At 38.3% G+C, this 22,735-nt stretch overlaps 1 protein-coding gene across 16 annotated transcripts in view; it reads right to left on the minus strand.

Moving 5' to 3' along the window:
• The window catches only part of UTRN (utrophin), a 533,664-nt gene that overhangs the window by 159,254 nt on the left and 351,675 nt on the right, over positions 1 to 22,735 (minus strand). Inside the window, exon 1 of one of the 16 annotated variants that reach the window (XM_021072327.1) lies at positions 7,549 to 8,103. The exons of the other annotated variants lie outside the window; for them this stretch is intronic. Coding sequence (XP_020927986.1) covers positions 7,549 to 7,599 — 51 coding nt within the window. The 5' untranslated portion in view covers positions 7,600 to 8,103. Of the gene's footprint in view, positions 1 to 7,548; positions 8,104 to 22,735 lie in introns of those variants that run through there. 16 annotated transcript variants of the gene reach the window in all.

The following is a 22,735-nucleotide window of genomic DNA, read 5'->3' on the forward strand; positions in this document are numbered from 1 at the left end:
TCAGGATTCTCAGGCTGGGCATTTACATTTATGCATGTAAACAGCAATCTGGTTATAATCTTAGCTTGGGATATTTCAAGTAGAAATTCTCAGAAAAAAAGAAAAGAAACATTCTGCTAAAAGTTTCTTTGATCACATCTCCTGAACAACGTAGTCTTACTCTTTAGAATAGAACCATTCTATTTTTGTGTCCTGAAATGCATATTGAGACATCTAAAAGGATATATATAAAGATCAACAGTTTTAAACTTGGGTTGTAAATATGTATGATAGCCATCTTTCTCAAAAAGCTCAAGACAGAGTAAGCAAGGCCTCTCTTTGCTCTGTGTTGCCAAGGAGAATCTGGCCTCACATTTCCTGTATAGGTTCCTAAACATCATTTATCAATGGACCACACCGAAAATCACATGGCAACTTCAAACCACAACTCCGAGAAGTTACCTGACGTCTTTGCTTCCTTTCATATTCAAGGGACACAGAAAGACAGAAGCACATTAAGACTCAAAAATAGTTTTCTAAGTTTCACAAGAACATTCCGCAACATCAGGAAATTTGGCTACCAGAAGCATGAAGCAAGTCTGGCTCGTCACATCAAATCAGGTAATGTCTCTTCCGATCAGGTCACAGCGAAAAATACAGTAAACAACTGCATCATTGGCCCAGTCAATAGTTACAGTGTTTCAACAAAGTTTTGCTTAAGAGCGCCACTAGCGATCACACATTCATATTGGAATATAAGTTTCAATGTGCAGAAAATCCTTATACACATGAGCCTCAGCAAAAGTTAGGAAGAAAATCAACAACCAGAAAATAATCAAAGAAAAGGATATCAGCATAAATTATTTTTTTTAACTTAACATTTGACCAAATATGTCCAAGAGCTACTTAGGATGAAAAATCATCTAACATCTCACCTGTATCTTTCAGAGTCTTTGTTACACATAATAAACATAATGAAAAATAAATACAGAGAGATCATAGATAGATAGACGGATGTATAAATGCATGAATGAATGTATGAATAAGTTCATCTTGGTATATTAGCCACTGTAATGCCAAGAAAAGTCAGATAAATAATTGGAAGGAAATGTAGTGATCCTTTTGTTTAATCTCTTTATTTAAAAAATTTAACACGGAGAATCTAAAATTATTTGGGAGCCTGTACTTCAAAGCCTTGCCTAAGCTTTTCACTGGAAATTTAGAATTACACACAGTTAATGAGTCATGCTCCTTCATAGATCACTGTGCAATGATGCACTGGTTTCGAAATCAAGATGCCAGCATGGGAGGCTGTCAGATCATGACCCTAATGTACCATCAAATGCTAAAAGAAATTAAAGTTCTCTATAAAATAGGGTTTAGTCTTGCTGCACAGCTGGGAGACTTGCCCCACTAAGGCTTACCTCTGTCACCTGAAAGCCTTTCTGACCATTAAATAAACATTAAAGCATGAAATGGTTATTGATAATGGGTTATGGGAAGTACAATCTAGAAGCACAAAGGCGATGCTCTTCCAAGCATTTAACATAAGCCAGTCATGTGCACAGAGGGACCACAGCAAGATATTCAAGCAGTTAAACTAACATTTGAAAGCAGAATGGAAGAACTATTTTAAATATCCACCGGAAAGGCTTGCAATGTACCATCAAATGATGTAAGCATAATGCAGAAAGTGAAAAAAAGCCAGGGGTTAGAACAAGAGGACTACATATTTTTCTCTAAGTAAATAAAACACCATCAAAAGCCTAAGATGCCCACTTTCACAAGAACCTGGCAGAAGAACCTTCAAAAGCTCACAGAGGTTCACTGATCCACAATTAGTCGTTTTGTATACAACACCCACTCGTCCAGTCAAAATACACTTCACGAATAAAGAAAAACATTTACTTATTTACTTATTTAATAACTGACTTTTTTTTTTTTTTTTTTTTTGTCTTTTGTCTTTTTGTTGTTGTTGTTGTTGTTGCTATTTCTTGGGCCGCTCTCGCGGCATATGGAGGTTCCCAGGCTAGGGGTTGAATCGGAGCTGTAGCCACCGGCCTACACCAGAGCCACAGCAACTCGGGATCCGAGACGCATCTGCAACCTACACCACAGCTCACCGCAACGCCGGATCGTTAACCCACTGAGCAAGGCCAGGGAACGAACCCACAACCTCATGGTTCCTAGTCGGATTCGTTAACCACTGCGCCACGACGGGAACTCCATAACTGACATTTTAACACTGGTTTTGCCCTAACTGGCCATTTCTTTAATGATATAACCCAAAAAGACATTACCTGCAAAGGCTCTATAATGTGCATCCCTAGGTTTTATTTCTTTATAACATTCTGCAATCAAGCAGTGGTTGTAACTGTGTAAGCAGAAACATTGCCTTAGATTATATGAAAGAGAGCTATGTGAACTCTCTGATAGGCACCAGAGACTTACAACAAAACCGCTAGGAAGGCTTCGACAACTACGCTGGGTGTTAGAAGAGATTCATCTTCTTGGGGCCTTGTTGACATTGTTTCGGTTATTTTTGCAAGGCATATTTACCTAACCCGACATGGCCATAGCAATGTTTTCGCTGAAGGAGTCCTGACCCCTTTCCTGAAGGGGAAGAAGTGAGGTTAGACAACTTCCCAACTGTATCCCAAGGCTCAGGCTACATCAACAAAGTTTACCTTTGGGGGAAATCCACTGTTCCTTTCCAGAGTAAAACCAGAATTTAGAGACAGTTTAGGATTGATTATCAAGAGCTCAGGAGGATTGCTGCTAGAGTTCCAGGTTTTGAAAATGAGGGATCGAACCTTTTTTTAAAAAATGTCAGTTATTAAACCCCACCCCCCAAATTCAACAACTCAATTATATTCTGAGAATTTGTTTCATACTAGGTAAATATGCTTTGAGATTGTTTGTGAGACTTCTGAGATAGTGAGTCATTGCAATTACTTAATTAATTACTATAATTAATTTATTGACATCAACAAATTATCCGATTAATTCTTTGTAAATTACATTTTCCTTCAGCCACTAATTTCATACATTGTCACCCCTCTGTTACTAATTATGGAATCACAGTTTGACTGACAAAAGAGAGTGCAATCAGGTCCACAGGGCATTTAAAAGGTAGAAATCGATGCCAGGAATGTTCTTTTCCCATTATCTGTGATTATATATACATATTAGACAATAGAGCAGAAAAAAGGTTAAATTACTAAGTGGAACAAATTTATAAGTAACTGCACTTTCAAGATAATTTAAACAAGCCAACTTGAAATGATAGAGAATCAATTAACTGACTACATTTTACATTCCAACATAGCAAACACAGCTACTAAGAAAACTATTTTTCACAAAATGTTCCAAATCCTTGACTCAGTACCAATTGTTACTAAAACATGCTGAAGTCCTAGTAAGTTAAAAGACAGTGGCTTCCCTTCTGGGGTGTGCTTTATCGATTTGATCTGTGTATGATTTGGAGTTTAAGAGCAGTTATTAACAAATGTTTTCGTGTGGTCAAACTATTGCCTCACCTTCATTCCCAAAATCAGATTGGAAACATGAAATTGAACTAGGTATGCACACCTAGTCAAAGGCTTTTGTATTTTAAATGTTTCAGACTACAATCCTGGCAACCCAACTTTTCAACTCCTGACCTGTGTAAAAGCTGTTCTGATTGCCCAGAAAGCTCTCAGTTTCTTCCCCCAATATACATTCACCCACATACTCACATACCAGCTCCCAATCTCAGTTCCTTCCTTAAAGTCATCTTTTAAGTTCCAGTTTAAATGTAATTTCTCCAGGAGAAACTTCACTGCACTCAGATTAGATCACGTCTACCTGTTACTCTTACAGCTTCCTCTACTTCTGCTAAACAGCAGGTTTTTAGCATACAAACTTGTTTATGTTTTTAGAACACAGACTTGTTACAGTCTGGATTCTCCCAAAAGGTTGCAAGCGCAAAGAGGGGAGGTCTACTCCGTTATTCACCCCATCCTTGAACTCAGCTTAGTGTCTGGTACACACTGTGCCCTTTATATTTAGTAAATACTAAAGAAATGAGTAGACCTTGGACTTGGAAGTTTACTGTGTCGTTACAGGACCAATTTTTCAAAAATTAGATATGGCAAATTGAGCAGCAAAATATAGATTCAAATTATAATTCTGAATATTGATCATCCTAAAGGAGGTCAATGTCAGAAAGCAAATTTAGCACTGAGTGGTTTCTCTCTGGGTTGTCATTCTGGGAAGCACCTTTCCCAAAGGATTCACCAAGAGAGTGTACAACTCACACACAGACACAGACACACACACACACACACACACACACACACACACAAGCCCTTAGAGAACTACCACTGTCATGAATCATCTAGTAGCAGGACTGAATACATTAATAGAAAGGCACCAGCCACTCAGAATGTAAGTAGGCTAGCAGTGTCCATTAGTCTGTCCTCTGTGACTACTAAATAAATGGAACAGACAGTACACAGTGCAGATGGCTCAAGTACGACAATATATTAGCCACTGAGGTCATCAGATACTTTATAAAGTACATTCAAGGAGAAAGTTATTTCACTAAAATCAAGGTGGCAATAAAAACCAACTGATTGGCTGGATCTCTGAAAGGTGCCTGTGTCAAGTCGGCTGTGGGTCTGAACTCTGAGTATAGCTACCCTGGTTACAAAAGCTCACCCCTCATCCCCTGGTGAGGTGATTAGGACTGGCTTGCCAGCAGGCACATCTTGCCCCAAGGTCCTCCTCCCCTGGTGAGAAGTTCCAGTTTCAGTCTCTTGAAGACCACTCTGGGGAACATGTGGTTCCTTTCCTTGGGGGTTTCTTGGTCCTTGGCGAACTATCACCTGGAGGAAACAGTAGAGAATGCTTCCTGCCTCCTGGATCCCTAGGAACTCTGAGTATCAAGTGCAATTTGTCTATCCTGCCTAGGCTGGAAAACCATTCCATGTTTTGGGACTAGATAACCAAAGGAGAGGGCTCTGCTTTGTGCCAAACCTTCCCGTAGAACTGATAGCCAATATGCGTCACAAAACCACTAGATTTCTTTAAAATTCAAAAACATCAACCAGATACCCCCTTTCCATGTTATCTCACAAGGTGCTGTCTTGAAGTTATGCTCAAGGCCTCTTGTCATCTCGAAATTTCAATTGTTTAACCAGTCTGCAACTTTTCAGATTAACGCTCATTGGAAGACCCACCACTGCCCCAACTCTGGGCTCTAGTTTTCCTAAAGCCTGAAGTGGCTTCAAGAACCCAGAAAAATACCTTTTTGCTATGGTAACTGAAACATCAGCCTGAAGATTACAATTACCTGTAAGGAAAGTGTTCAATGACCAAGGTTAGAATCCTGTCTAGAAGCAGATCACTAATACTGAGGGAAGGATAGGACTATGGAAATGGAGAGTAAAGGGACTATGGAAAGGCTATTACTCAGCTTCTGAAGGTATCATGTGGCTTTTGCATTAGAGCCGCAAGCTTTGGTCTTTCCCTAGACATGGCATTAGTGCTTTCAGAGCTGGGGGAAGCTGGTTATATTTGAGAGGTGTGAAGCAGTGGTACCTTTCCATAATATAGTTTTCCTGGCATCGAGTCAACATAGCATAGGCTAAATATATGAGACAGCTTTTGTGAAAATACACAAAGGATTTTTTTTTTTAAAAGATCTGAGTTGGAGAAAAATACATTCAACTTCCTACAAATGAAATATGGCAACGAGATTAACTTTCACATAGATTTTTATGAAGGTGTCTAACACAAAAATAAACATGTATGGAGAACTTCAGACTGTCAATTGCTGCAAAATTGCTTCTTGAATTTGTTCTTTGTCTCCAAAAAAATTCTCAAATCAAGCCTTTGACAGGACTGAGCCTGTAGGCTTCTTTTATGACAGTCAATGCTAAAATAAAAATAAGAAATATGCAGATACTGTGGTTTAGGAGTTCAAGGAGGAAACAAACTAATATAACCAGGACTTGGAATTTTGTCAGTAAGATGGCCAAAAGGCTGAGGCAGGTTTCTCACTTCTGGTATTGGACCTAGGCTTTTAAGGCTAATAGCAGCAATTACAACACAAAAGTCCAGCTATTGCCCACAATTACTGCCTCTCAGGGGGTCTAAGTAATGAATTATTCATGACACATATGCCCTTTACCTTTTAAGGAAGAAACAGACAAATCTATACAAACCGAGCTAACAGATCTCTTTATGGTCATAAAGTTTGTCACCTGCTGTTACCAGCTGCCATAAAGAAAGTTTCTCTAACCTCCTCCACCCCTTCTAAACGGTGAGCACGTTGACCAGGAACCATCCTTTACCCTCAGGAATGTAAGTGCTTCATAACATATTAAAGGGAGAGGTCAAAGTGAGCCCAGAGTGACAATCGTTACAACGGCAGTAGGAGTGTGGGGGAGGGGAGAGAGGGACCGGAGGGAGCAGGAAACCAGGAGAAGCTGAATTCTTTCTCCCCTCTAACCACTACACTACTTCTATCATCAAGAGGCAAGCAATGACTGCAATTGTTTTGGGAAAGCTTTCAAACTTTTCAAATGACAGCGTTTTACGCCTTTTTCCTCGGGCAATGGTGGTTGTGTAAGAAAAAGCCCATTATTCTTTAAATGACTCAAGACCATCTTGCTTATGTTTGTGCTTGCAATGAACCATAGGGTATTCGTGGTGAAAGCCACTAAGCACATCTTTAACAACTGATAAGTAACTGATTTACGCACAGAGGGAGACTACTGCGCCTCTCGTCTTTAAAGAAAAGGAAGTTGAAAGAAGATAGGTGTTGGCATCCGAAAGCTAAGGAAGGCAGGAGCCCAGGAGCAGCACGTTGAAGCTTTCTGCTTTGTTTAACTAGAAATGTAAGGTAGCATTTGGCAGGCTGCACCAAATCCTAGAGTGTGCCAAAAACTTTCCTATGGAAAAAAAAAAAAAAACACTAAATACAATAATAACGATCTGAGCATTAAAGCTCCGAGGTGTACACGAGAGCTCCCCACATAAGCCAGACACGACCAGACACGGAAAGGAAAAGTCTGAGATCAGATGTGCCATTGTCATTGTGAGGCATCCTCTCCCACCCTCAGAAATGAATCTTCAGAACGGAGGCTGGAAAAGTCGGCACTTGGCTACTGCAGGGAGATCTACCTGAGGGTTCTGGAAAACAGAACCCACGCCTGATGAAGTCAGACTTTGGCAGGAAAACGCAGAGTTGTTGCTGTTGGTGTTCTCCCCCCCTTCCCCAAAATAACTTTCAATTAAATCAGCAGCTGATTTGAGTACAAAGGATCTCTTCCGATGTGAAATTCTAAAACTGACAGGCATCATGAACAGCCCTCCTGACCAAAGGAAAGAATTGCTAACTTGATCTTAAGTTGAAAAAAAAATTTCTTTAAGAGTATATCAAATCAAATATGCCTTAGCAATTACATTAATCAGAATCAATAGAATACCTGCTCCCTAAATGCATAGTTTTTTTTTTTTTAAAAAGACAAGACAAGGAAGAAGGGAAAAAAAGTACATTTACGAAGTCTGCTCTCTGCATACCTTTTCAAATTTTGTCAGCAATTCCCGTAAGCTGAAGTTCAGACCAATCATCGTCCAGTAGCCCTTGAAGCCTACATCTTTCCGGCAAACTTCCTTCCGACAACAGCGTTTAACTTCTAAAAACTGTATCTTTTCTGGCTATACTTTAAAATCCTTTGTAAAATCCTTTACAAGCCTTGCCCTTGAGCTATGGTCCATGAGCAGCAGCAGCAGCTTGCGCTGGGACATTTTAGCCACCCCACTGTGGGTCCAGGATTTCATGGACTTCGGAGTTCGAAAGGAATAGACCTGCTGGTATGTTCTCTGGTAGCTGTGTTCCACGAGGCTGGCATGGTCTCCTTTTTCTCTGGGACGCCCAGGATTCCCTTCTGTTCACCTCACTAATGACCTGCAGCCCACAGCGGTTCTCTCCCGGGCCCCAAGCTTAGGGTTTGGTCTCAATTACACACAGCAAAAAAGAAGCTATATCCTGGAAACTTGCATGAGAGAAGGCCAGCAGAAGAAAAAAAGAAAAAAAAGAGCCAAGTATTACCAATTTCCTCCATTCAGACTGGTTTCAGGAAAAAAAAAAAAAAAAAGGAAAAGAAAAGAAAAAAAAGAAAAAAAAAAATCCTGGTTTAGGAGCCAGTTTTCAAAAGCATGACTTATGTCGAATTCGAACAGCAAGGAGGGCACTCTTGTCTGAAGAAACACCCAGACGCGGGACAAGAGGCCACCGGCTTGCACTCTCCCAGACACCCGGCAGCCTGCGTTGCTATGGTAACCACCAAGCTAGTTTCAGTCCATTTCCCCAGGTCAGGCTATGCCTAAGGGATGCTGTGTCAGTGCAACAGAACTGAGTTATTTAAAAGTTTTCTATCCACACAGAACTTCAAGCAGCAGATCTCAGGGCCCGCTGTGCTGTTTGTGGCAGGGAGGGCAGCCTCTTCAGCTTTGGCAGCTCCCCTAGCTCATCTGACTGGAGTGTGGTAATCCACTTCTCTTACCAGCAGTTGTTTATTATTTTAATCAGCATCCTCCCTTCCACCACCCCTCATGCACAGTTTGAAGTGAAGCTCACTCCCACTTCCTAGAGGCCTCCCCGCCCCAAAGTGCAGTTCAGGATCTCTCAATTTGCCTCAATTCTAAACGATTCTAAATGATCACCGGATCCATAGCCTGATTGGGAGCCCACCCATGCAAACAAAAGGGGCTGGGTGCACAGAGCAATCCAAATCATCAAACAAAATATGTGTGATCAACAGTATTACTTCTAAAGAGGTTTTAACAATAAAATGAGGGTGAAAAGGGTTTTTTGGTTGTTGTTTTTACCTCACTGTTTTCATGTGGGGAATCTACTTGTTTCTGAAATATTCCTTAATAAGTGAAACCACTCTAAATGTGAATAACAACCAGTTATGTTTAAATGTGCCCTCCATTTTGATGTTAAATTATTACTGCCATTGAGAGAAATACTATCTTCTATAAAGTTTTAAGAGTAAATGCTTTCAAGGAAAGAGCTGAATCCAAATGATGGATTCTTTGCACGGCTATTATGGACATCATTCCAAGGCAAAGATATGATTTTGTTTTTCCTACTTAGTTATTTAGAATACCAATACAAGTATGACAGGTGTGAGCATATGAAACGTATTTCTCAAGTTGTGTGCAGAATGCCATCAAAAATATATAATGCTTCTGAAAGTGACATTATCACAAATGGAATGATGTTAATACAATTTAGTTTGTTTTTTGCATCAGGGCATAGAGCAAAGGAAAAAATAACCCCCAAATTAGAATACATATCTCCTATTTTTTTAAAGGCTTTTTTCCCCCATTATAGCTGGTTTACAGTGTTCTGTCAAGTTTCTACTGTACAGCAAAGTAACCCAGTCACACATACATATAGACATTCTTTTTCTCACATAATCCTCCATCATGCTCCACCATAAGTGACTAGATATAGTTCCCAGTGCTATACAGCAGGATATCTTTGCTTATCTCCTAAAAGGCTATTTGAATTAAGTATCAAAATTATTAGCATTTGTTCACCCGTATGGAGAAAGAAATTCCAATAACAATAGGAAAAAACCCAAAACACTCTCAGGGAACAGTATCCAATGTAGTTATTATTTTTTGGATTTGCAAACAATTTTTCTCTCCCTTCATTCCCAGATTATTCATATCAGTATTTAAATGGCATATGCTTTACATATGTGGCTCTATACAAAAATTAACAAGCTTTTTAAAATATTTTCATCATTTATTCATAAAAACCAACGTGTCTCCAGAGGCAAGCTGGCTTTATGAGATTTCCAGCAGAATATGTTTCATCTCAAAGTGTCCAATTCAGATTAATACACAGAGACTATTAACTCGAAGAACAAGTGTAGTAAACTAATGATTATCCAGAAATGTATAAGTAAAATTAATCTGCAATTTGTATCCAGAAAAAAAGTACTAACATCAGCTTGGAGACCAGTCATCAGAATGGAGCAAAGAAGCTTATACAGAAACTGACCCCGTGGACCCTCATCTGGGCTCTGGGGCCACATGCTGAGATCTTTCATCAGCAACAAATAAACTTTTTACATAAGTACAAGACAAAAGGAACCACCAGCATCAACATCACCTCCAGCACCACCACCACAAAAAAAAATAAATAAATAAAGAAGAAGAAGAGAGAGAGAAAAAGAACAGTCTTTCTCAGCTGGGCAAACTTCCAACTACCACCCAGGGCGCTGGATGACTGTGATCAGAGACATGTGCAAACATGCAACCTCCCCACCCCCATGCACATATCAGAAGAGTGAATGAAATAAAAACTCTGTATAACAACAGAGAGTGCCATAGTCTTTTTCTAAAATACAGTCTTATGTTTCAAGGGTTCTTATACCAAGACAAGGTTGCTATGTTACTATTAGAGCTCTGAGTATCTTGCACCCTTAGACAAGACTACCCTGCAGGAGGGAAAAGAAGCAGCATCCCATATATTAGGGAATCTTTCCCAAAGAAAAGAGGAGGGGAAACTATCAGCATGATTGACACCTCAGTCCTAGAAGAGATAAAGGCAGGATGAGGAAAGAGAGGAACTCATGGGATCTTGTAAGGGAATCAAGAAAATCTAAATCTGAATTATTTAATAAAAACCACATTCCACTGCCAAATAAAGAGCTAAATGTATACATGGCTTTGGGATCCCACATGGAATCTAGAGCTGAACTGCCCTGAAGTCAGAGTCTCCACCAACTACTTGCTTCCCTGACCTTCTCTATAAATGCTTGATAACCTTACTCAGAACTGACATCCTCTGCTTGGGCAGAAAAGAGGATCCCTAAATAAAGCTTCCTGTTCACAGATACAAACTATGAAAAACTAAGATGCTGATGAACCTTGCTATGGTGACACCCTCTTTAGGAGAAAAACAGGGAAAAATACCCCATATTCAATCCTTCAAGAAAAAAATTTTAATTCCCATCAAATCTTAGTAACAGGTAACTATACCCTTAGTAAAACACTGGAAAGCAATGGAAAAAAATGTTATTTTTAAAAAATTGAGGTATAATTGACATTAAAAATTTTATTTTTAAAGGATTGAAGACAAATCAATTATTTATGTAAAAGTCCAAAGATAGTCTATAAAATTCAAATAGCTAAATATTTATTATATTTTCAAAAATACTGTGCCCTTAGATAACTGAGTAACGCATGAGAAGTAAGACTTGTAAAATGGAAATGTGAATTGTTTCTATAACTGTGATTACAGTTTACTATACATCTGTGTTTGGCATCTATAAATAAGAATACGTTCTCCATTTAAACCCTGTGTACAAAATAACCTCTTGGTAGTATTCCTTACATCTCCATAGCGCTTTCTTTTTTTAACCAAGCATGTCTTTGATACATTATCTCCTATAATCCTGTAATCATTAAAGCAAAAAATACAGGCCTCCAGTGAAAGCAATACATCACCCCAGAGACTTAGTAAATTGGATGATGAAATTTGAAGTACTTGACATTTTGCCAGTCTAAACCAGTGTGCAAATAAAGTGTGCACTAAACCTTCAAGAAGTGGAATAAACATAATACTATCAATCCCTGTAACAGATCAACAAACACTAAATATCCTAAGATTCTCCAGCTAAACAGGTCATGTCTCATACATAAACAACGTAGTAGTTCCATGAGAAAGTCAAGGTTACAGAACCAGAGAAGCACCGGAAAACTCAATAGTAGAATCAATAAAATTTAAATCTAAATTACTTAATAAAAGCCACATTTAACTGCCAAAATGAAGAGAGCTAAATGTATACATGGTAGCACGGGAAAAAAAAAAAAACAACTTTCAAAGGCTAGAGTAATTTAAAATTTTGTATGCTTAAAAACTAGTATTTCATTTGATTTGTTAAAAGATGATTTACTTATTTAGCAATTTCATCAAGGCAATAAGTCATTCCTTAGGGTTCAGTCCCATAGAAGCAAAAAGAGAAGTCTAAATGCTTTGCTGAAATACAATTTACGCCTTCCTCGTAGAGTAGATCTTAAAGTATTTATCCCATTAAACATAAACTTCACATCTATGAACACCATCCAGACAAAGTATGTTTTCTACGCAAAACCTAACAGGTTTCTCTTCACATTGGTCAATATAAAGAACAAAAAGAAAAGAAAAGCTTCTTGGGAGCCTCTAAAACGAAGCATACGGAGGTCAATAGGTGGTTGCAAATAAATCTGTACATCATGGCTTTATTCAAAATGAAGAGCTTCAGGCATGGCTAGGAAATTTTACTTATTATAAACCCATTCAACTTAAGATCCAGATTACAATGGCCTTGAGAAGAATACACACAATGATCTTTTACATAACTTTCTAACGTGGGGTTTATTTTAAAACTAAAATAGATTCTAGACTCTCGTCATGATCTGAGACTTCGATTCACTGTCTGCCGCTTCGGTGGTTCTCTTAAGGGGAGCCCACTCAATACCTTTCTGTGAACATCAGCCAGCAACCAAGTCTGTCAGCCGGTAGCTATTTAAAGTAATATACAGCCCTAAAGGGCAGAAGGTTCAATCTAAAATGGAGGCCTGAGCCCCGTGATGAAAGGCGGAACTCTCCTTTTATCCCAGGAAGTTCAGGCAATGTGATTTGTATACAAAGAGTTATTTTTAACCTTCATCTCTTCAATAATGTCATCTATCCTGATAATTTTGCAGGTAGAAATTAGGAAATAAGAATTGTATTTCATAAGAAAAAAGATCCAATATATATTTTCATAACCCACAGCCAGGATATCCTAGGAGACATTTTCAAAAGGCACAAAGAGCTTTTTCTTCTTTTGGGGAGTTGGATGGGTGCGATAGGGTTTGAGGAAGAAAAATGCCAGCTGATCTGCTTCTGAGTTAGCCAACCAGGTGCAAGGGTCAGGCTTCAGCAACCTTCCAAATATTTAATGATTCAGAGAGCACTTTATTAGGTGACTAAAAATAATGCCAAGACAAGTTAATGTTTCAAAACCATATCCTTCCTTAAAAATATGCAGCATCAGACAAAAGGGAAACCATCTCAGACGGCCAAGCCTCACAATTCCAGATGTCTACGACAGCACAAGCCTGTGGGAAATGCAACTAAATTGCACAGGGCTCTGGAGAAGGTTCTTAAAAGTTTTCTAAGGGTTTTTCCAACTTTCTTCAGCTATCCATACTGAGAAAATGAAAGCCAAAATGCAACTACAGATTTTAATCATAATAAGGAACGTGTCAAGATCAATCAAAGTGGAAGGTGCTGTTCTCACTCCCAAGTAAAACACTGCTGTTCTTCCCAGGAGGGTGCTGTTCCTACCATTTGAGAAAGTAGTTAAGGAACTGGACATTCAGGGAACCCTGGAGAAGGTCAAACTAACCCAGCAAGATCAGCTCAGCTTCCGGGTTTAATATTAAGCAGCAGGGCTTTGGGGGATGCTTGCAGGCCAATCCATGCAGAGCAGAGTTCATCTCTGATCCATGCTCCCTCCTGCCACCTTCCTCCTTAGCATCCCATTTGGAATTCTCTGCAAAACCACAGCCCATACCTACTTCGTCTCCTTAAGCATCATTCACCCTCACAAGTCTCCACAACAACCAGTCAATACACTTACTACAGGAACCACTTATACTTGCAAATATGGCTCCCCTCAAAGTCACAGAGAGACCGCCCCCCCCAACCCCGGCCCCAAGGATCTTTACTTATATTTACTTTCTATATCTTTATTTCAGGTCCCTCACTTGTTTACACAAGCAATGAGTTCTACATTATGTCTTTGTTTCTTCCCCCAGAAGTTTCAATAAAGTACTCCAGACAATGAATTATGCAGCTCATAATAAAATCAGTAGGCTGATTACAGAATGAGGAATGTCTATGCTTGATAGCATTAAGTTAAGCCATTACATTTCCTGAAGATTATTAAAAGCAGCAGAGCTGACTTTTAAAAATCTGCCAAACTTGGGGCTGGGGATTATTTAAGCAATATTCATCAAACATTAAATTGCATATAAACTTTGAGTCAGAAATTCTAAACTTAGGAATTTATTTGCAAACATGCTCAAAGACACATGTAGAAGGAGGTTCAGTAAATCATATTTGATATAGCAAAAAGTTGAAAACAATCTAAATGCCCATTAATAGGTAACTGAGTACATAAATCATGGCAGATTCCCACAACAGAATGTTGTACAGCTATGGGAAAAAGTGAGATGATTGCTATGTGCTGAGAAGAAATAATCTCTAATGTATACATATGTATACAGGATACATACGTATATGCCAAAAAAGAGATTGATATAATTATGTAAAGGTACTACAATATATGAAATACAGATAGTATTTTTGGAAAGAGATATAAGAAGATAGCAATGGTGCTTACCTCTGAGAGAGGAACTGGAGATGTGAGTGCCTAGAATGGAACACTTTATTTTGACTTTTACACTGTGTGAAAATCTTAGCACAGGCATATGGTACTTTTTCCACTCAAAATAGATGGAAAATTCCCAAGTAAAACACATCTATCTTTCTAGGTAGATAGCTGTTTAAAAATGGTGGCCTCATTAGATTTGAAGTTACATGCTAGCAGAGACAATCATTTTTGTCTCTGAAAGTTTCAGAAGTTTTGAGGTGCCAGATGGTCCGACATTCTAGCAAAGCAGCCTCAATAGAAGCAAGCCTTTGGCAGCAGTGGGCTGGTCAATGGTAAACCTTTTTAAAAGAGACAAAGACAAAGCCTTTTTGTTCTCATAAGTTACTCTATAACAAGTAACTCCAGCTTATTTAAGTAATAACTTTGTATCTCAATAGGCATTACATAATTCAAGCTATTCTCCTTCTAAGGAAACCAGTATCATTGTCAACTAATACTGTGACATTCTATGGTATAAAAAATTGGGAGATGCTTGCAAAATCAACTGATAGGCACCCAGAAAAGAATATCTAGCCTGATTTATTCAAGGCAACTGAAGTATGGCTTCATCTTTCAAATTGGGCTAACTGATCCAACCTGTAGGTTGGGAGAGAGATTTGAGTACCACAACCCACTAATGGCTTAAGAGATGCTGCAAATACAAACAGCAATTTCATCCATGAATCTAAGTTACAGTAGTGAGAGAGAAGAGACCATGGATTCTGCTCTGCTTGTCATGTCTGCAGAAGGTATGATTGATATTCTAACAAAATACTGAAGGGAAGGTACTACTACAGATTAAGCCGCCTTGGGACACCATGATCTGGAAAGTTCTTGTTTAAGGCCATATCAAATAATAGAAGGAGTTTTATAATCTCTAGTTTTACATTAAATATTGTCAAGCCAAGGATTTAAAGCATAATTTAAATCTAAAATTTGATCTGGCAGATGTTTTAACTTTAATAGTATGAGATGACTGTGGTAATAAAGCCTTTAAAAGTACAACACCGAATCTAGTGTATATGCTTATAAAAGGAGTACTGGCAGCAAAATTATAACCTTGAAAGGCTAAACAAATACGCAAGTGATGCTGTGACTGCACAAAACCTTTTTGGAATATTGCTCCAGAGATGCCTTTATAATGAACAAAAGATCCAAATAATAAAACTGATCTCATTCTTTTCAAACTTACTGTCACTTTTACCAAAATTTCACTATCCCGAGCACCAGACTTAACTGAATGACCATTGGCAATGTGCATGCTCATCAAATACACTCATAAGTCAGACCTGTCATTAATTAGTAGATTCGAAACATGACACATGTTATTAAGGATGCTACAAAAACTATATAATACTGGAAAATGTGAAACTAATTTAGAAAACTTAAATGCAACCTAAGTGTTGCCACAACATTCTGAGGGATAATAGCATTCTTTGACTCACCCCATTTCTCTATGGCCACCCCCAGAGCCATTTGTTTTTCCTTTTTAGCTGTGGCATATTTGCTTTTCTTTTCAAATGCCTCTTAATTACCTTATAGCCAACAGTACACACTCCTATGGAAAATATTATAGCTAGCAATGACAAGAACTTGAATAATTAGAATATAACTTCTCAATAGAAATTATGAATCAGGAGTTCCTGCTGTGGCACAGTGGGTTAAGGAGCTGCCATTGCTGCGGCTGTAGCGTAAGTCACACCTGTGGCTCAGATTCAACCCCTGACTGGAGGACTTCCATATGCCACAGGTGTGGCCAAAAAAGAAAAACAAATTATGAATCAGATCATACTACTACTGTGATAGTCTGAAAAACAATACAGAACATTTTCAATATTATGAGAAATGAATAACTGATGTTTCATACGAACTAGATTACTTACTTGTATTACTATGCCTCAGCCCTATTATATTATAACCTTTCATGGGATAAATAAGGAGGAATAATATTTTTGGAGTCAAGGGATCAGGGTTCTCTAGCTGTTTGACCCAGAAAGGACATTTAAATCCTCTGGACCTTGATTTTTCTTTGTAAAATGATCCTTTGATATGTCAGCAGACATTCAAAAACTCTTACTAAGGAAGATGTTCACTACTACTGATTGGAGTAGTAATAAATGATTGGTTATTCATGTCAACAAAAACTCATTGATAGTTGGATAATTTTTGTTATAAAACAATTGAGATTTCCCTATGATTCCATACAACACCAGAAGTGCCTGCGGTGGGCTTTCTAAGGGAGAAAAGCGAGTATGCTACAACTTCACATGTATCTCCAAAAAGATAATAAAACTCTAAAAAAAATTACACAGTGTATTATTTTGAGAAGCATGTACACGATTTTTTAAATATCTCTGCATATTTTCACCACCATGTTCACAACCTGTTAACACTGGATAAGACCAGCAAAAAATTTTAAAAGCAAATATAAACATACTACAAAAAGTTCATCACTGAACACTATTAAAACTATTAAATAATAAATTATTCATCACATTAGTGAAGCAATTCCTGAAAGAGCAATACTCTTTCTTTTGTTCACTGATGTGTCCCCAGAGGTTACAACAGTCCCAGAGACACATATATACAGTTAGTGATTTACTGAATCAGTGTCATACATACTATGAGTACAAAAGCTCATAAAATCTTGCAACTACGCAAGAAGTTTGAATCACTAATAAATACACTTAAGGAAGTTCCCTTTGTGGCTCACTGGTAATGAACCCAACTAGTATCCATGAGAACGGCAAGTTCGATCCCTGACCTTGCTCAGTGGGTTAAGGATCCAGCGTTGTTGTGAGGTGCAGTGTAAGTTGAAGACACGGCTTGGATCCTACAGTTGCTGTGGCTATGGTGTAGGCCATAGGCCGGCAGCTGCAACTCCGATTTGACCCCTAGCCTGGGAACTTCCATATACCACGAGTGCGGGCCTAGAAAGCAAAAAAAAACACAAACGAAGAAACAAAAATAAATAAATAAATATACTTAAATTACCAACTATTTAAATATCAAAATCTCTTAATATTTTTTGATACTTTCTTGCTTTAGTTCTTCACTCACCTCCTAACAGGATTACATCAAGCCATTCTCTGACACCTCTCTCCTCTAGCTTTAAATTATCTTCTGTATCCTTTTAGCATGGCAACCACACTAAATTCTCTTCAAAAACCACTTAAATCAAAAAGTCAATATGTACGTGTGCCTGGGTCACTTTACTGTATAGTCGAAAAGTGACAGAGCACTGTAAACCAACTATAATGGAAAAAATAAAAATCATTAAAAAAAAGTCACCTATCCTCTATTCCCTCATCTATATACCCAACATAATAATAGCTCACTTTAGAGGTAAATTAACTGTGACCTTTTTAAAGAACACTTAGGTAATACACGTATCTGACAAGTGTGTTTGGTCTATATAAAGCACTGAATAATAGTAAATAAAAGGTTCGTTCCCTGCAAAGTCCTGAAATTCAAAAGTTCTTGATACTATCATATCAGCCTTCTATCTTTCTTTAATAAATCTCTCAACCCAAAACATCTAAACTGTCATGTAGCACTGTCAAGAGAGCTCTCAAATGTTGGAAAGCTCCACTGTCTCTGATGTCCAAAAGAGCAGTATGGCTATTGAATACTTGAAATGTGGCTAGGGTGACTGAAAAACTAAATTTTAATTTTGTTTAATTTTAGTTACTTTAAATGTAAACAGTCACATGTGGCTAGGGACCCTGCTATACAGTCCAGGTGCAATTTCCTCAAAATATTCTCAAAGATAGGCTTTTCTAACTTTCTCTAATACATTCTTGACTTTTTCTTGGTTGATTGAATTCTTTGCTCTTAAATAGTAGCCTCTTTTTTTTTTTTTTTTGCTAGTCATTCAAATTTTATCCAGCCATCAAGTTCCAATTCAATTTCCACCCTTTACTCAAAGCCCTGTGCTATAGCTTTAAATGATCAGTTTCCTTTCTGCATCCATCACACTGTACTGTTATCCTGTACTTTACTTACAGGTAGCTGGTTTCATTTAGAGGTTGTTTTGTGAATTTGTTTTACCTCTCCTATCACTCCAGTAAGGTGGAAGCTCTTTGAGAGAAGGAAAAAAGGTTAGTTTGTGCCTCAAATTACCTGTGGACTGCTTAACATAAGCCATTGTTCGATAGTTTTTAATTGACAAAACTATTAGAATCTACTAAAATGATACACCCTTAATGTGATTTTACCACTCAAGAGAAAGCCACAATCTTGGCAGACTTGTACAATTACAAAGTTGGTAAAATAGTTCACCTAATTCAACTTTCAAATAAAAAATTCTAAGGATTGTTTTACTCCTTTTTTTTCCCCATTTTCTGAAAGGATCGCAAGTTATTCTAAAAGTTTCCACTTATCTTACTCATAAATTTCCCCAAAGAAAGAGAGGTTCTAGCCCTTCTGTAAACCAGTCAAGCTTAACTTCTTCAAGACAGAAAAAGTTACTTTGACTGAATTTTTGAAGTCATACTTTAAGTTTTAAAAGAAAGTGCTGCCCTCTTGTGAAATGAGGTAGAAGATTTATCACTTTACTGACAGTTGAGTAAATACTACAAAGAGATTAAAAGTTAAATTTTAATATTAAACAAAACAGAGTTTATCTCCGAGTTGCATGGGTTTCTCCTTATGTCTCTTCTACCTGCCCTTGGTTAATTTTCCAAATAAATGAGGAATGGAACTTCATAGAGAACTGCTCAGAAATGTAATGTAACTGAAAAATAACGAATGGCTGATACAGTTTTACAATAATAGGAAAGAAAGATTGAAGTTTGGAAGCAAGAGGCAGTGACGGAACACATGAGTCAGTGTTAACATGGCAAGTCTCAAGTCAATTCATTGTATGACACTGGGTAAGAGTTGTCTTCAAGTCCACTTATTTGCATTTAAGGCGAATATTCTAATAATATCCCAAACTGCATGGATTTGTACTAAGATCAAGGGTAATGGCAGAGGTAAAATAAAGTCTAACAATTGCAACATGTATTGTTCTTCATTCAGGTATCTACTATGTGGTACTCGCTACCAGGTACTAGGTCCAGATGCTAGGAACCACTTTTTTCCCCCCCCATTTATAATGATTTTTATTTTTTCCATTATAGCTGGTTTAGTGTTCTGTCAATTTTTTACTGTACAGCAAGGTGACCCAGTTACACATATATGTAATACACTTTTTTTTTTTTGGTCTTTTTGCCATTTCTTGGGCCGCTCCCGAAGCATATGGAGGTTCCCAGGCTAGGGGTTGAATTGGAGCTGTAGCCACCGGCCTGCACCAGAGACACAGCAATGCAGGATCCGAGCCGCGTCTGCAACCTACACCACAGCTCAAGGCAACGCCCGGATCGTTAACCCGCTGAGCAAGGGCAGGGACCGAACCCACATCCTCATGGTTCATAGTCGGACTCGTTAACCACTGCGCCACGACACTCCATATGTAATATATTTTAAAAGCCATGTAAGTATTACTTTGAAGGAGCCCACATTCAGAGCTACCCATAAAAATACAGGGAAAATCTTTCCATGATATCCTGAAGAACAAGAGTGAGCAGATTCATAATTCATAGAAATGAAAGCTATAAATCCCAGGGGCATTGAGGATCCAATTAAACAGATCAATTTACTAAAAAGTTACTTGAGTGACAAATTCAGATTAACTCAGTCCAAGGGTACTAAGAACTGGAATAGGAGGGGAAAAAAAGTGTGTGGTATCTAAAAGTTTCCTCTCCTGCTTCTTAGAAGGAGATTTCACTTAGCCTCCCACCCTCTCCTCTGAGACCGGGATGAAAGGATGAGCGGTTAGCTGGACAAAACAGTCTGCAGCAAGAGTAGAGGAAATTCTCCTGACTCTTTTTCTGACATTAGCAATTCACAAACCAGTTTTCATTTACCCACCACACTGGGACACCCATGTAAATAGCTACCATTTACATATGAATATTCGGAACAGGTGTGCCCATAAAAGAATGTGTTTAAAACTTGGAACATTCTTTTTGATTCTCAGCACACTGTGGGAGTTGTCTATTTAAAGTAATCTTCAGGAAATTCTTCTGTAATGTGGAAGATCTGCCGAATGAAAAGCCACCCCCCTGATATATTTGTTTCAGCAGTTTGAATTTTTATGCAGGTGAGTTTTCTTTTAACTTGGGAAAACCATCCCATTTCTTGACTGGTACTATAACAGAGAATAAAAGGAATATCGAGATAGTGAAGTGAAAGGTGCCTTACGGAAGAGTATGGATCTTATATTTAGTAATATAACACATTTTTGGCACAGCCTCCTTTAAAAAAAATCCCTTTTAAAAAAATCGTATAAAAGGGCAGTAGTGAGAATCATGCTGTTCTATTATTCTAATGAGTTGCCTCTCTGTTCAAATATTAGCCACAGAGGAACCTGGTAACATTTTGGTGAGCTAAATGAGAAAAAAGTCTCCAATTAAATGTTAAGGAAAGAACATTAACATGCACATGAATTTATAACATTTTAAATTAAATAATGCTTTGATTTTACTGGACTTAGGCAAAAGAAATGTTGACTCGTCATACACTTCAAGGAATGCTTCTAACAAATAAATGATGATTACGAAGGTGAGAAAATACATGCCTCAGTAACTTTTCAAGCTGAATAAATTACATTACATTGTAACCACTAATTTTCTTAATCTTGTACAGGGGGTAGACATTTGACAAAGTGAACTGTTAAGTAAGTACAGTAAAACAGAAGACGTCGACCTAAGTCTTGTTACCATTTATTTAATCGGGTAAAACAGAATCTGTTCAATGACCCAGATTAAAGATCAACGAGAAAAGGTTTTCAAGTTCAAAGAATAAGAGAAATGTGCCCCTGTAGCATGTGCTAAAGAATGTTTTCAATAAAGGTGTGCTAATTCAATGTGATAGACCACTGAACTCTATTTTGACATAAATTTTTTTAAAGAGGTGATTTCTCCCTCCCTCCCCTCCTCTGTCCTCGCTAGCAGACAACTACTGGTATCTTCCACTGGCTGCTGGTGAGACCCAGGCTCCCAGCAGCTCAGAACACTCAAGATGGCTTTCCACGTGTCTACCCTCCCCCTTTCTTCCTTCCTTAAGCCCCCACATCTCCTCTATTCAGCATGAGTTTCTGAATTACCAACTTTAGGGCTGCTTTCTCTAGTTCATTTTATTTTATTTCCTTACATGTTTCCTCTAACCCTTATTATTTTGTCTCCTGATACTGATCAAAGAGCATGGGTCAACCTACTTTGTTGACTTGTATTAACTATCTTGTTAATATTGCAAAGCACCGTTCTAGCATGTAGATCATATTTGCATCATTTACCTAAATTATTGTGTTTCATCTGTTTTCAGGTTGAACTAGGTGCAGGTGCAAATTGTGTAACCGTGCAGGGCCCTGTGGGGCTCCTGGGCATGAAGGCCTTTCTGTGTCCTCTATTTCTTGTTCTTAGAAAATGGGCCTCACTCAGCCACCATAGCCTTCCCCAAATTCCAAGGGGTGGGTCCAGACAGTTGCTGACCAGGGAAGGAAGGGGATGCAAAGACATGGGAGGAACAGTCAAGAAACAATAGCCTTTGGGCAAGATCCAGGTTCCCTCTCAAGGGATACACATAATGATGAAGGCATCTTATACCTAATAGAAAAGTTATACCTAAGAGAAAAGTTTTATTCCTTATGCTTTTTTTCAAAATGAATACTTTAAAACTGAACAGATTAGAGTCCTTCCTTGTCCTTCTCCCTGGCTTAATTGCACCCTAAACACAATCACTGGTAAGCTAAAGATTAGACACCCTGAGCACATCGCCTGTGGGTTAAAGATTATTAGCACATGATGTTTTTCAGGAACTTTCCTAGTTTGTCCTAATCTCTGGTCAATATGCCCTTTTCACAAGTACTGTTATTCTAGACAATAACCCAGAAGACCGCCATCACAATCATGCCGAGATCTCCTGAGTTTAGCTTTGATGACTAAGATTCCCCCAAAGAAGGAATGCATGTTTGTCCCAATCCTGATTCCTATCTTGGAAGCCTGTTTTTCTCCTTTTTGCTATAAAACTCCCCACAATTCTTCCCAAATGGAGGGCACTGTCTTTAAGGCATTAGCCTACTGTGGCCTCCTTTGCCTGGCAAAGCAATAAAAGCTATTTTTTTTCCTCCCTCACCTAAAACTGTCTTCAAGTCTCTATTCGGCACCAGTGGACGGTGGCCGAATTTCGGCAACAGTTGGAATACAAAAGCTGTCTTTGGAACCATTAAACACATC

The sequence above is a fragment of the Sus scrofa genome, chromosome 1 (genome assembly GCF_000003025.6).
Source record: "Sus scrofa isolate TJ Tabasco breed Duroc chromosome 1, Sscrofa11.1, whole genome shotgun sequence".
NCBI lineage: Eukaryota > Metazoa > Chordata > Mammalia > Artiodactyla > Suidae > Sus > Sus scrofa.